The sequence below is a fragment of the Malus sylvestris genome, chromosome 7 (assembly GCF_916048215.2).
Source record: "Malus sylvestris chromosome 7, drMalSylv7.2, whole genome shotgun sequence".
In the NCBI taxonomy this organism is placed as follows: domain Eukaryota; kingdom Viridiplantae; phylum Streptophyta; class Magnoliopsida; order Rosales; family Rosaceae; genus Malus; species Malus sylvestris.
In genome coordinates, this window is record NC_062266.1 from 9674126 (window position 1) to 9688809 (window position 14684).

A 14684-nucleotide genomic window follows, 5' to 3' on the forward strand; every position below is an offset into this window, starting at 1 on the left:
GGAATATTTAACATTTTTTTTAGTTGTGTAATCCCTGCCTGCCCCCCTCGAATTAGAAAATTTTTAATTTTAAGAATCGCCAAATTTCACTCTCGTATTCGTGCTTCAAAGCGGCACACGCAATACCGAGCACCGCAAGGCACTTTACTTTTTGACTTTAAAAAAAACTTACTTTTACCGATTGCAAATCCAAAAAATGAACTTTGTTATGTGCTCTTATTTTTCCGCATTTTATGACCACATCTCCAAGTTTCAAGTTCATTGTATTTCACTTGTTTTAAATTTCTTTTTAGTATTGTTACTTAGTATTACAATCTAATTGTATTGTTCTTCATTTGTAAGTAAGAGACCTTAGATTCGGTCTCACCCAAAGGAAAATTTGAACCAATATTATTGCAAGTTCATTATGAGGCTTATACACTCTCACACCCTCTCAGTATAATAATATCGTTTGTAAAATATAAATTAAAAAAAAAATATATATATATATATATATTTTTTTTTTTTTTAGTTCTAACCAAGTGAAGACAAGTTAAAGAGAGATTAATCAAAGTTAGTCATGTCGATGTATTATTTGAATTATATTTTTAATAATTTTGTTTGTTAGTGCTACACGTTACACATTTTTTTAATAGAAGAGAATACACATTATTGAATGCACACATAAGCGTTGGACCAAAAAAAATCAAAAGTTTATATAACGCATTATTTGTATTGTATTATTTTTCTAATTTTTTTTGTCAGTGCTCCTCGATATGGTTGATTATTCTTTGTCTAAAATCTCACAATGAAACGTGTGTAGTTTTAATAGTATTAACAAATGTTGAACCAATAAATAAATAAAATTAACATTGAAATCATAACTTTCAAATTCTTCTCAAGAAAGCAGAAACACAACAAAACTTTTAAACATATCGATGAACTTTCTTGGGTGCTTTAACCTGCAAACTATAAACGTTAAGATCTCATCAGTTCAAACATTAGTATTTGATACTTGGTAACAATCACGAATTTTTTATATGTCGAACGCTTTGTAAACACATGCACTGCACACAGCGTAAAGTGCACATTTTGCAACTCACGTTTACCTAATTACTCGACGCAAATAGCTTTTTTTTTATGTGAATTTTAAAGAAAAACTATTGGTATTATTTATTTTAATGAAAAATTATATTTTTACACTAAAAAAATCAATAATGGTACTATTCATTTTACCCTTTATTTTATCTTTATCGTTAAAACTCAAATTTTTCAAAATTTTCTATTAAATTTTTTTTTTTATCGATTAAAGAAGCAGCCAATGACAAAAATTCAGTCCAACAGCTCATTCAGCAAGCCACATGGTATGGTCCACGTGGAGAGAAACCAAACGGAAATTCACGGGCCCACCAAATAATTGGAACCCCTTCGAGCGTGGGACGTTCTCCACCGTCGATTCTCCACCTCGAAAATCGTGGCCGTTCCAAGAACATGGTGCGTGCACACTTATGTCTCTTTTCGCAGCCACTTGCCACGTAGCACGTGTGATAATCTACGGTGCTGCGCTGGTAGTTCTTTTAAGGCACACGTGTAACGAGCACAAAAGGAAGGCTGCCCGTGGGGCACGGCCCGTAGTCGTGGGCCCGGGGAGACAAGGACCTTGGAAGTAGAGCCAGCATGGTCCTGAGTCAGGTGGATCCCCCCTAGATGGTTTTGGTGGGTGTGGGTCCCCTCCGAGTCACCTCCACGGTTGGGTCTTTAATTCCGCTATTGTTTTCTTTGGGCTTTTGGGGCCCAGTGTTTGCTCAAAGAAAGGATTCTAGAGATATTTTATGTTTGTTTACTTATATGCCCTTCTTTGTTAATGAGATCTACGAAGTAACACTCTAGGCTAGAATGACGTTTCTCTAGCACGCATTATGTTGGTGGTGCTGTTGTAATTAAGATGAGAAAACAAGGACAATTGGAAAGAGGGTTATACTTTTGGATTCTTTTGACATTATTGTCCAAAAGCTTCTGCAAATCCTTTTATAGCCCACAAATCTCTTTTCATTTTTCTATTCTTGGAGTATTTACTTGCATTTAGAACCTACATAAGAAGTTATATAACTAGGGATGGGCAAATACCCATTGGTTATGGGTAACCGTGGTTATCCGCCCATTTAAATTAAACGGTTACGGTTATGGGTAACCGTTTAGATAAATAAACGGTTATCGGTATAACTGTTTACCCGTGAAATTTAAATGGGCAGTTATGGGTATTAACCACGGTTATAAACGGGTAACCGTTTACCTATTTATTTTATATATGTAAAACCAACATAAACCATGTTCTCGATCCAATAATACTTAGCACCCAATAAATTAGCAAGGAATTCATCGGTCATTCTCTCAATAACACTACTACAGGAATGATGATTCTCATCATCAAGGAATTGGCCAAATTAATTTAAATTTCATGGGGGTAACCGTGAAATTGACAGAAATGTCTTCTAAACAATTTTTGTAACCCAATAATACTTAGCAAATATTATATTTACCTTCATTGGTAACAGTTAAAAATATCGTCCGTAAACTATTATTTCAATTATTAGAATGGTATAAGGACTTAAAAAATTAAAATATGGATATGTATGATAATGTACCTATAACGGTGTTTAATTGTAAAAAGAAAAAAAAAATTATGACAATTTTTTTTTAATTTTCAAGTTGTTAAAAACATGTAGACGGGTGAAAAAAAGGGTAATGGTAAAAAAAAAGAAGATAAACAGGTTAAAAAGGATAAATGGGTAAACGGGTATTAAACGGTTACTGTTAAATGGGTATGCGGTTATGGGTATGGTTAACCGTTTATAAACGGGTATGGGTATAACCGTTTAGGCAATTACCCAACGGGTAAACGGTTATGCGGGTATGAGCATAAACGGTTATGGGTAAATTAACCGCAGTTACCCGCCCGCATAACCATTGCCCATCCCTATATATAACTAATGAGTTACCAAAGATTTTCATGAAACGCAAAAGATAATAAGGTTGTTGTACGTACATTAAAAAAAAAAAAAAAAGGTAAATTGCCGATTATTTTCTAAAGAATTGTTTTTTTTTTTAACAAATGTTATTATCTACACTAAGGAGGAGGGGTGAGATTTAGTCTCACAATGAGCTAGTAATAATGTGGTTCAAACTCGTTTTTGACGAGATTCGAACCTAAGACATTTTACTTACAAGTGAAGATAAACACCATTGGGTCATAGTACCAAGTAGCGAATTATTACTTTTTGAATATAAGCCCTATTCCTATTGTAAACTACACTAAGTATGGAGAGATGGTTAAATTTATTAAGGGGAAGGGAAAAGTTCGAAACCACTATAATAATTAAGGGGAGGGAGGAGTTTTAAACATGGGATGCTTGGATGGAAACCCAACAGTGTGTCCATTAGGATACTACACTAAGAGATGAGAGCGTTTGAACTCATGACGTAGTAGGTTCAAAAGAAATGACTAACTACTAGAGCAATCCACCACTTTCATTTCTTGAATTATTAATCAAGTGAAAATTAATGCCATTAATTATTTTTTTAGACAAAATAAGTCCTTAAAGCTCTTAAAGACTGTTAATTTCCCATGTAACGCTATTTTTAAACTATTCCATCGAATCATGCGTAAATAATAAATCACGTGGTTTGCACTTGCATTCTTTATAGCAATGAAATTATGTTTGATTAGACCTGCACATTACATACCTAATCAAAGAATTAGATCGATTTTCAGTAATTTGAAACATAAAACTTAATACGTCTCAAATATAAGTAAAAGAATACCATAGAATGGTAGTATTAGTTGGTGTGTACTAAGCTTTATGAGCACTATATACCAAACACACACTACCAAAACATTTGAAAAAAATAAAAATAAAAGTACCATTAAGACAATTGAACGGTTACAACCCTATCTATCTTGCATGAGAATTGGAGGGTTTACTCAATAATTTGACACCAAAACTAAAACCACTATCTCTAACTCTTATTTGAGCTACTCAACGAATCTAGAATGTGAAGATAGGGAATCTTAAATTAAACTTGTAGATGACGCTTTATCGCAGTGATGGAAGTCAATGATTATAAATCCTGGTACATGTTCAAAGTCCACTGATCATCCTCTCTTCTAACAACTAATATTTTAAACCACTAACACTCATCTATCAGGAAAAAAAAAAAAAAAACTTCCAAATAGCATCACTGATAGATTTTGCTTGGGAGCTAGATATCATATGATATCATACTCTAAGCTCACATGCACTATTAATAGTTAATTCTAAAGGATACCTAGAAACAAAGAAAGAAAAGATTCCCACATACTTCCCCAAATGGTGTCCCTTAATGCTCAAAAAAGGAACACATAAATACAATAACCATTAGTAAAATAGTAATTGGTATTAATCTTAGCAAACACAAATGGAAGTGGAACTATTGCACTAATTAACCTCCCTCATCACGATGGTCTAGGGGAAGAGAGCCTCAAATTAAAAGGAATACTATTTTTTATGGATGTACTAAAAATACCCAACACAAAAGGGACCAAATGCAAAAATAGAAAAAACTAATGTAGCAAAAAATAAATAAAAGAAAAAGTTCTAGAAACAGATGCTGATGCATGCACCGCACTGCAGTGCAGCCAATAGATTGAGCCCAATGGAATCTCGATGGGTCCAATCTCGAAAACCACCACCCATTGTTTTCTCCATAATATCCAATCTCCATCATGCAGAAAGTAAAGTTCCAATGCTTCTCAGGCAACAATACTCTCATCCTCCCAGATAATCACAACCCTTGATTTTGCATAACAGTCTGGAAGTTGACTCAACCGAAGAACTTGATTGGTTTACCACATTTCTTCCACATAGACTCGCAAAGCAGCTCATCCCCCCAAGTCCACTGAACAAGTCTTTATATGTGGCAGGACTTTCCCGTTTAATTCCTCCCCCCAACTCATTCACTATCTTGTTCTTGGCACCAAGTTTGCAGCAAGCTCCAAATTTGTAGCAGATTAGCGACCGGTCCATCGATCTTTTCTTCTTCCTCTTCGGCTCCTCTGGTTTTATTTTTTGAAGTATGAGGACCGGCATGTTCTCCTACACCACTTACGAAGATCAAACAAACGAGCCTCACTTCCTTGATGCTTGTCATCTTTGTAGAAAACCACTTGGAAACAACTCGGACATCTTCATGTACAGGTAATTTTATGATCCAGTTTGTCAGAGCAGTGTCCCACCGCACTGCGGTATTTGCTAGATTAGATTAGGGTAGTTTGGAATATCGTTTTTATCGATTTTTGTTTATGTGAAATTTGGTTTTCCATGTCCTGATGGGGATTTGGAATTATTTGTTTCAGGGGTAACACACCGTTTTGCAGTAAAGATTGTAGGCAAGAACAGATAAAGTTTGATGAGAACAAAGAGAAGAGCTGGAAGCTTTCTTCCAGCAGAAGAAAGTCAGATCCCAACAAGAACTCCACCGCTAACAAAACCGTACGGACAGGGTTTGTTGCTGTAGCCTGATTGATCTGAGACTGAGAGATTATTGGTGGAGATTGTTATTAAGATTTCAGATCAGTCCACGTGGCAAGATCATAGTGGAGGTGATCAAGGTTGACTGGGTGTTGTGATTTGTGAAGGTGGGGTGGACTGGTGGGTGAGGGGCTTCAAGGAAAACGAAGTAAATAGGAAATTGTGGCCGATTGGAAAATATAAAATTATGGAGGAGAAATCAAGAAAAACCCACCAAGAAAATTTTGTTTTTGTTTTTGTTTTTTGTTTTTTTTTTGATGTTTTGGTTGAGATGTTACAAGGCAAATAGCATCCTTTGAAATGTAAGGGATGGTTAATTTGTAAAATTTTGATAGTGGTCGATCATCTTTGTTTACTTCCCAAAGGACGTTGGTTGATACATTGATGAAAAGTCCATTCAAACGGATTGCTGTAAAATTTTGTTTTGTGTTTTTTGTTTTTACTACAAACGAAATTCTGCGCTAGTTTAAACAATAAAGAAAAAAAAAGAGTTCAAACACAAAACGCAACGGAATGAAAGAAAAAAAAAACTCTTTTAACAATCAGGTTCACCACTTGTTTTAGTCTTTTAATTTTGATGTAAAGTTTCTCAAATAATGTGACTTTCCATGCCAAAAGAGAAAAGGAAATGTAGAAAGAATAAAAGAATAGGCCTTTCCAGCTTTCATCTTTGCCAAAAGCATGGATGTCATGATCGATCATTACAAAATATCTTAACTTTTTTTCTTCTTTGTTTTAATAAAAATCGATTGGGAATTTTGCACATACACCGCTTGGACAATTAGGGTTTCTGCAAATATCCCCTAAAGATCTTCTTTTGACAACCAATCATGATTCTACTTTTAATGCGAATTTAAATTTTTCATGAACGAAATTTTAAATGTTTACACGGTTCGATAGATAAAGTGGTATATTACAATTGATTGAAAATTTTATTTTCAAGTTTTTAATCAATTATATTACTTACCTTTGCGTTTGACACATTTAAAAATCTATTCGTTTTCATAAGAAATTCAATTAAAAATCCTCGCAAGTTGCATAATAGGAGATTTTTCCCCCTTATTAACACGACTTGGGTTAAGATTTTTATTTTTTACTGGAAAGTAGCAACTCCATTCAAAATAGCCAAAAGGCTAACAGCACAAGTACAAAATGACTAATGCTAGTGACTAAATTTTATAAATTATATGATATGAAAGTTAATGATTGAATTATTATTTAAATATTGATTAACTTATTTCTTATCGGTAACACATAATTTAATTTGTAAATTTAGTCAACAAATTTGATATACCTAACATTGCTCATACATAAAAGTTGACCAAAATGAACAAAACTGGGAGACTGATCAAACAAAGAGCAGTTACAAAATTACCAAGAGAGAATGAAGATTTAGGGAAATTGGTGGACGTCGAATCAAAGATCCCAGACACAACTTCCTCCTAGCAAGCGCCGCAACACAGACGGGGTAAAGATTATATTGGCTACCTCTCATCGGCACACATATTTGCATTGAAGTTGTTTCTACTTGCAAATTTCACGTCTGAGGGTGTCAATAAGTGTTGAAATGTCGAAAACTGTCATTGAAAAAGGCTCGTGTGCGAGGTATGTGATGTTTGTACATAAATTTCTTTCTGCATTTTATGGAGGAGGTATGTTCATACTAAAGTAGCGTATTGATCGTATTACTTATGAAAATTAATAAAGATGGTACACACTGAAAATAGAATTTGAGTGGTTAATTTGTAAAAATAAAATACAATAAAATGGTTGGTATTCTTACACAATGTAAATAAAGGATATTTATCACAAATGGTCTATGAAATTGATCTAAATTATCATTTTGATCCCTTAATTTGCAAATCAATCAATCTCATCCCTAAATTTTATCTCTGCACGTTAATGTAATTCTTACCGTCAAAATTCGTTAAATTTTCTGTTAGTTTGATGATATGGCACACGTAGAGCCTACAGCTACATAGCCAATAACTTGGTGTTACGTGAATTTTTTTTTTAAAATTAAAAAAAAACCAAATGAAATATTTCAAAAACTAAATAAATTAAAAAAAAAAACCCAGTCTGCATCTTCCCCCATCGCCATCCGCGTCTCTCTCTCCCTAGACCACCATCTGCCACAACCACCCACCAAAACAATATCATAACATCAAAAAACTTGGAAAAAGGATAAAGGATTTCAATTGCGGGTCCATAGCCACCTGGTTGCAGAGAATCAATCCCGATCGCCGCCTTCACTTCTCCCTGTCATTGTACGAACCAAAAGCGAACCGCAGATAAAACGAATTGCAGAGAATCGAAAAAAAATTTGAGATGCAGCTGGGGTTTGGGTGGATATGGCTTGGAAGATGCAGATGGGCCTTTTTGTTGTCTTTGTTTATTTATTTGTTAAATTATTTTATTTGTCTTCTAATTGGTTTTAGAATTTAAAAAAAAAAAATTTACTTTTTCTTGTATCGTCGCGTTATGTTAACTTATTGGTTATATAAGCTCTGTGTGTTCCATGTCATCAAATTAACAGAAAATCTACAAGATTTTGACGGCAAGGATCACATTGATGTGCAGTGATAAAATTTAGGGTCTAACTAGATTGATTGATTTGTAAATTAAGAAATTACAATGATAAGTTAGATCAATTTCAAAAACGATTTATGATAAAAATCCAATAAATAAGTTTTCAATTTCTCCAATTAAAATCAACCCAAGTGTTCGTTGGTTTCTTTTCCTTCTTCTTCTTTTTTGTTTTTTTTTTCTTTATGAAAAGAAATTATATGTCAACTTTTAGTGGGTAGTATGGAGTTGAAGAATTTCAGGCTTTGCCGGTTGGTAAGCTTTTGGTTTATAAATCTTGATTCCATTGTACTATCATGATGGCACACATAATAACCAAACCCAAAAATACCCTGATACACCAAGCAAATAGAAACACACAAAAACGCTCACCAAAGTCCTATTTATATGGGAATCAAACCCGGTTACAATACAAGTCCAAATATGATACCATAATCCAGTCTAGATAGACAAAACATAGCCTAAATGGGACTTCAATTCAAAACACGATATGCGGGTTGATCGGTCGGCATGATCCGATTGATTAGGTGATCAAATCGACTGGTCGCCATGCAATTGTCTTCTTTGCCACTGTTTTCTCATTCTCCCGTATGATTGCTCGATTGAGAAGAGAATGCTTTGAATAATGTGTTTATTCTTTTTAGGAAGAAGTATAATATACAATCTTAATTCTAACCAAATAGGGAAGAATAATTACAGGAGATTACAAAGAGATTTCTCCTAGATTACACGTGATCCATCCTAAACTAGAAAATTCTAAATTATAGGAAACTACAAGTCAACACTCACCCTCAAGTTGGTTCATATATGTTACACATGCCCAACTTGTTTAGAAACTTAGAGAACTTTTCACTAGAAACTGCTTTGGTGAGAATGTCAGCTATTTGATCATCCGTTCTGATTGGAGGCACTTCAATTATTTTACCTTCTAGCTTTTCCTTAATAAAGAACTTGTCAACCTCTACATGTTTAGTTCTATCATGTTGTACCGGATTATGAGCAATATCGCGAGTAGCCTTATTATCACAAAACAACTTCATCGGTTGACTATGTTTGACACCCAAATCTTGTAGTAGTAGTTTAAGCCATAAAATCTCACAAATACCAAGGGCCATACTTCTGTATTCCGCTTCTGCACTCAACCTTGCTACTACTCCTTACTTCTTGCTTCTCCAAGTAATCCGTTTTCCACCAACAAAGGTGAAGTAACCTGATGTTGAGCGTCTATCATCACTCGAACCGGCCTAGTTAGCATCCGTATAACCTTCAACACTAAAATGACCATTCTTCTTAAATAAAATCCCTTTTCCTGGACTTCCTTTCAAATAACTCAATATTCTCATAACTGCATTCATGTGTTGTTCTCCTGGATCATGCATATATTGAGTAACGACACTTAAGGCTTGAGCAAGGTCTAGTATAGTATGCAGTGTTCTAAAAATCGGCCTAGGCGGTGGCCAGCCGTGGGGATTAACTCAAAATCGGGAGAAAAATCGGGACATGAATTAGGCGGCCGTCGAGACGGCCTAGGCGGGCGACTGAATGGCCTAGGTGGTCCAGGAATTTCAGTTTTGTTCTTTTTTTTCAAGAATGTAGATCAGCTGCAATCTTGTCTTTCTGGTTTCTGGTTCACAGTTTGGCGAAAGGATGAAGACGCTGAAAGATGACTCTCTCTCTCTCTCTTTGTTTCACACCACGTACACTATACATGCTTTTCTTATTTAATTTTTTTTCTTAGTTTCCCTCCAATCAAGTTTTGACAGCATGCATCAAGTTGCTTGCTTTTTGTCAAAAGCCATAGGTTGTCAGTCTTGCATATTGATTTTTCTTGTAAAAAATGATGGGGTGTCAGTCCCTACATCCAAACACCCTTATTTCTCTTTAAATTAAACATAATTTTTTTTAAATTACTATGAACCACCCACCCATATTCACATCAGACCGCCTAACTCACATGGGATTTTTACTTTTATTTTTTTTTTAAATTAGATATAATCTTTCAAAATGTATTAAGTTATAGGGCCTATATGCTTAATGTGTTTTTAAATTTTGGACTTGTTAGATATTTTTTTGCATTTTACTCATAGATTTCATACAAGTATAATTTTGTGTAAGTGTCAATATGTATTATTTACAAGATATACAAAAAATTTACCTAAATCCGCCTAGGCTGCCTAGGCGCTAGGCGCTAGCCCGCCGCCCGACTAGCGCCTAGCGTTTTTTAGAACCTTGCTAGTATGTGCCAAATACATTAATCTTCCCACTAACCGTTGATACCTCCCTTTATCTACCAGTACTTGGTTTAGATCAATGCTCAGCTTCATTCCTTCTGCCAATGGAGTAGTCACGGGTTTGCATGTTGACATGCCAGTTTCTTTTAACAGATCAAGAATATACTTTCTCTGTGACAGGAAGATTCATGACTTGCTCCTTGATACCTCAATCCCGAGAAAATATTTCAGAGACCCAAGATCCTTCATCTCGAATTTTGTACTTAAATATTTCTGCAAGGCTGCACACTCATCCGGATCAGTACCGATAACTACCATGTCATCCACATATACAATAACTGATGTAAGCTTTCCATTTCGATGTTTCAAGAACAGCGTGTGATCACAGTTACTTTGCTTATATCCAAATGCTCTCATAGACTTGGTAAATCTACTGAACCACGCTCTTGGGGACTGCTTCAACCTATACAATGATTTTCAAAGCCTACACACCTTTTGTCTATGCATATCTGGAACATTACTCCTTGGTGGGAGTTCCATGTAAATTTCTTGTGTCAAATCCCCATGCAAGAAGGCATTCTTCACATCAAACTGTTGTAATGGCTAATTAAGATTTGCAGCCAAGGACAACAAAACACGAACTGTATTGACCTTGGCCACATGGGCAAATGTATTTGTATAGTCAATTCCATATTTTTGAGTGTATTATTTTGCTACTAGTCTTGCCTTGAAGCAATCCATTGTTCCTGTCACGGCCCGACTCGCGAATAAAGACTACTCATGAGCTAGGGTGTGAGTCATATCTTAGCTATATAAATAAATTTTACAACCAAGATATGGTGGAAAATAAAATAAAATTATAACAATTTTACATACATTAGATAACAAAATCTTACATAAAAATTATCAAATATGCAGCGGAAATAAAATATTAATATACAAAATTAATTCATAATAAAAGTACCAACTAAAATAATAATTGAAATGAGTATCTCTCGCAAAAACATAAAATGTATGCAATGAGATGCATGAATGTACTCACTCCCTTCTAATCCCTTCAACACATACCTAAGGCACCCAAGCATGCACGTCTCATACTATGCTTATACCACTTGGCTCTGAGTACGTTAGAATATGAATTAACTCTCGTTCATCCCTTAAACCCAATTTTTATAATTAAACTCTCAGTTTCCACTTTATTAAACAGACACTTCACTTGACGCCCAAATGTATATTCAAACCCTGCACCCTACACCTGACATATACAAGATTTCATTATTTTTATCATCAACCAATTGTATACTCAAGCCTTGCACCCTATGCCTGACATATACAAGGTTCATTATTATTCAAGGCAAACTTCAGCCCTTGAATATCCTTACAACTTAAACACTTTACACAAGTGAGCACTTGACACAGCACAACTCTTTTTCTTGCTTTGCAATGCATATGTATATGTCATGTTCACATAGATATCAATACTCACATTTTCTTTAACAAGCCTGTAACTTCAACATAAATCAAATTGATTAGTAACAAGAGTAATATAATCATAATATTAACAAAATAATAATCTATGTAAATGATAAGCAATATGTTACCAGTTCCTCATTTTTTGTTGTTGTTTCAATTCATTTCCTCTCTCTTGTTCTCTTTCTTCCTTCACCACTTCCCCTTCCTCTTCTTTAATATAGCTGAAACTCTACATATGTAATAGGAGTTAGATTGCTGAAAAAATTCCATGAAAGTGAGCAAAAGAAACTAGAGATGTTGGCCATGCAAAGAGGTTGGCAGAGAAGGCTAGCTCAACCGAACATCAGCCATTCAAACTGGGATACAAGTCAGCACATAGATTGGATTGTCGTAGTTTTTGGATACATTATAAAGGAGATGATAAGGAACAACTTTTGTGAATGAAGTGTTTTGATCTGAACTCTAAAAAATGGGGTTTTGGTACTCATAACATGGCTGTCCAGTTTTCTGCGGATTTAGAGACATGAGTTGGTATTTCAAACATATTGGATGATCACACCGTTGGATTTTTCGGAAATTGTGATATAACATGGTAGAGAGACAGACAAACAACTCTCATGAATAAAGTATTATGATATAATCTATGGATGTTGGTGTTTTGGTCTATTAAATAGGCTGGACGAATTTCTAGTTTTGGATATCTTTCTTTTGATGAATGGAGTTTGGTAGAGATTTGTTGGGTAAGGTCTCATATATTTTTCTGGGATTTGTCTCACACTTTTTGTACATCATTCTCAAGGGAAAATAAATGGAGATTTTTGATGGTTTGGTGGAAGTGCTTCTCATGTCAATGATCTCAAAATGTAAACGCATAAACACACAAGATTTAAATGGTTCATCAAATCGACTACATCCACTGGGATTTGCTTTCATTGTATTTTACTATATATATGAGGGACTTTACAAATACAATGAAAGATGGCTTAAAGCCTTAACAATATGTAAAAGAAAGGTAATTGGGTAATATGAAAGGGAGGATGGCTTTTTATTGGAGTTGTTCTTTTTCTTCCTTTTCTTCTTCTTCTTCCTCTCTCTTCTCTCTATGTCTTCCGTTTGGTGAGTGTTTCTTCCTTTATAGAGATTGTATTGCATTTTCCTCTCCAAAGAATCTCCACAAGTGTGCCAATAGAAAGAAAGCAAGTGTTGTGCCAATCATTAGACATAAAATGTGTTCCAATAGAAACACACCAATTGTTAACCTAATCATCACCATGAAATGTGTTCCAATCACTAAATAACAAATGTTGTCCTAATCCTTAGCAATGAAATGTGGTCCAATAGAAAAACAACAAGTGTGAAGCTAATTATGAACTAATGAATAATATGCAAGATGTTCCTTGCACCCAAAGGCCACGTCCAAACAATTTGGGGAATGAATCCTCACCAATTATCAACCATGATATGTGGTTCAATAGCAAAACAACAAATGTGAAGTTAATCAATATCATGCAAGGTGAACAAACACTAAAAAGCCAGTTCAAAGTCTAAGGGATATGCATCCCACCCGTTCTCACCTCATTGGAAATTTTGTAATGATAGATTGAAGCATTGAAGAGAGAATATAGACAATTAATTGAAATTCCCCTAGGCTAGTGAATAAGCACTCTAAAACAACAACAACATATTGCCACATGCATGCTAATACATACACATACCTAATCTATGGCTCTATATAGACTAACACCTCTCAAATGTTTATGGGTGAGTAATCTCTCTACATTAACTCAACTTGCCAACTCACTCTTACTTGGTAAACATATCAAACCAAACTCAACACTTACCACACGTATAAGCCAAAGGCTTCCCACCTCCACACCCTAATTATTAACTTCTATTAATTACCAACTTCCACCTTTACCTATCTAGAGTGGTGACTAACCCCTCCTCTTTATTCTCTAATAATTGGCAAAACTGTACTTAGCCTTTGTTAGAAAATAAAGCCAAACTCATGCACTGAGACACATGCACGTATGCTATATAGACTTCCACTCCACATTTAGAGAAGTGAGTAATCACCAAATCATTAACTCCTAATGTTACAAACTCTCCACCTCATCCAAACTCATTTAATCTCCCTCCTCCAATTCAAACTAAAAATATCCTTAATTACATATGAACATAAAATACTACTAGCTAGTTTTTGAAATAATTTGTAGGAAAAAAGGATTTTACATTGAAACTATTTTACATACCGAAAATAGGTTCTTGCATAAAATAAATCTAATAAAATCATTACTTAAAAATAATTACCCAACATACACCCATATATATATATATAATTATTTTTTTTTAAATATGGGGTATTACAGTTCCATCAGCTTTGTACTTCACCGTATAGATCCATTTGCATCCCACAGGTTTCTTGCCAGTTGGCAAGTCTGTGATCTCCCTGGTAGCATTCTTTTTCAAAGACTTCAACTCTTCATTCATTGCCGCTTGCCAACGTGGATCAGCTAAAGCCTCATGCACAATGTTAGGAATAGATACAGTAGATAATTGATGCACAAATGACTTATTTGATTCTGACAGGTGACTGGTAGTGTGAAATCCCGTGCCTGGATTTCACTGTTATAATTTACGTGTTTGTATTATTGAGATTTTATACTATTTTTCGGGAATTTATATTAATTTATTTGAATTTAGATTTTAATTAAACCAGTTACGAAGTTTGAAGTTTGGAAATTAAGTATTTAAAATTTGTTGACCTTTCGATGTCACCAATAATGTTTTCAAATAGATCTTGAAACCACGAGAGCATAGGTGAAAGTCGTTTGTGAGTTTGGATTAT

The 14684-nt window shown here is 34.6% G+C and overlaps 1 protein-coding gene across 1 annotated transcript; it reads left to right on the plus strand.

Moving 5' to 3' along the window:
* Positions 1 to 4940: 4940 nt before the first annotated feature.
* LOC126627858 (FCS-Like Zinc finger 3-like) lies at positions 4941 to 5963 on the plus strand. The gene is made up of 2 exons (XM_050297443.1): positions 4941 to 5213; positions 5372 to 5963. Exons 1-2 carry the CDS (start codon positions 5092 to 5094, stop codon positions 5535 to 5537), a joined length of 288 nt encoding a protein of 95 aa, XP_050153400.1. The 5' UTR covers positions 4941 to 5091; the 3' UTR covers positions 5538 to 5963.
* The last annotated feature ends 8721 nt before the right edge of the window (positions 5964 to 14684 follow it).

Coding starts and splice junctions, on each gene's coding strand:
- LOC126627858 (XM_050297443.1), top strand. CDS start 5,092: ATGAGGACCGGCATGTTCTCCTACACCACTTACGAAGATCAAACAAAC. Junction 5,214..5,371: donor TCGGACATCTTCATGTACAG/GTAATTTTATGA, acceptor TATTTGTTTCAG/GGGTAACACACCGTTTTGCA.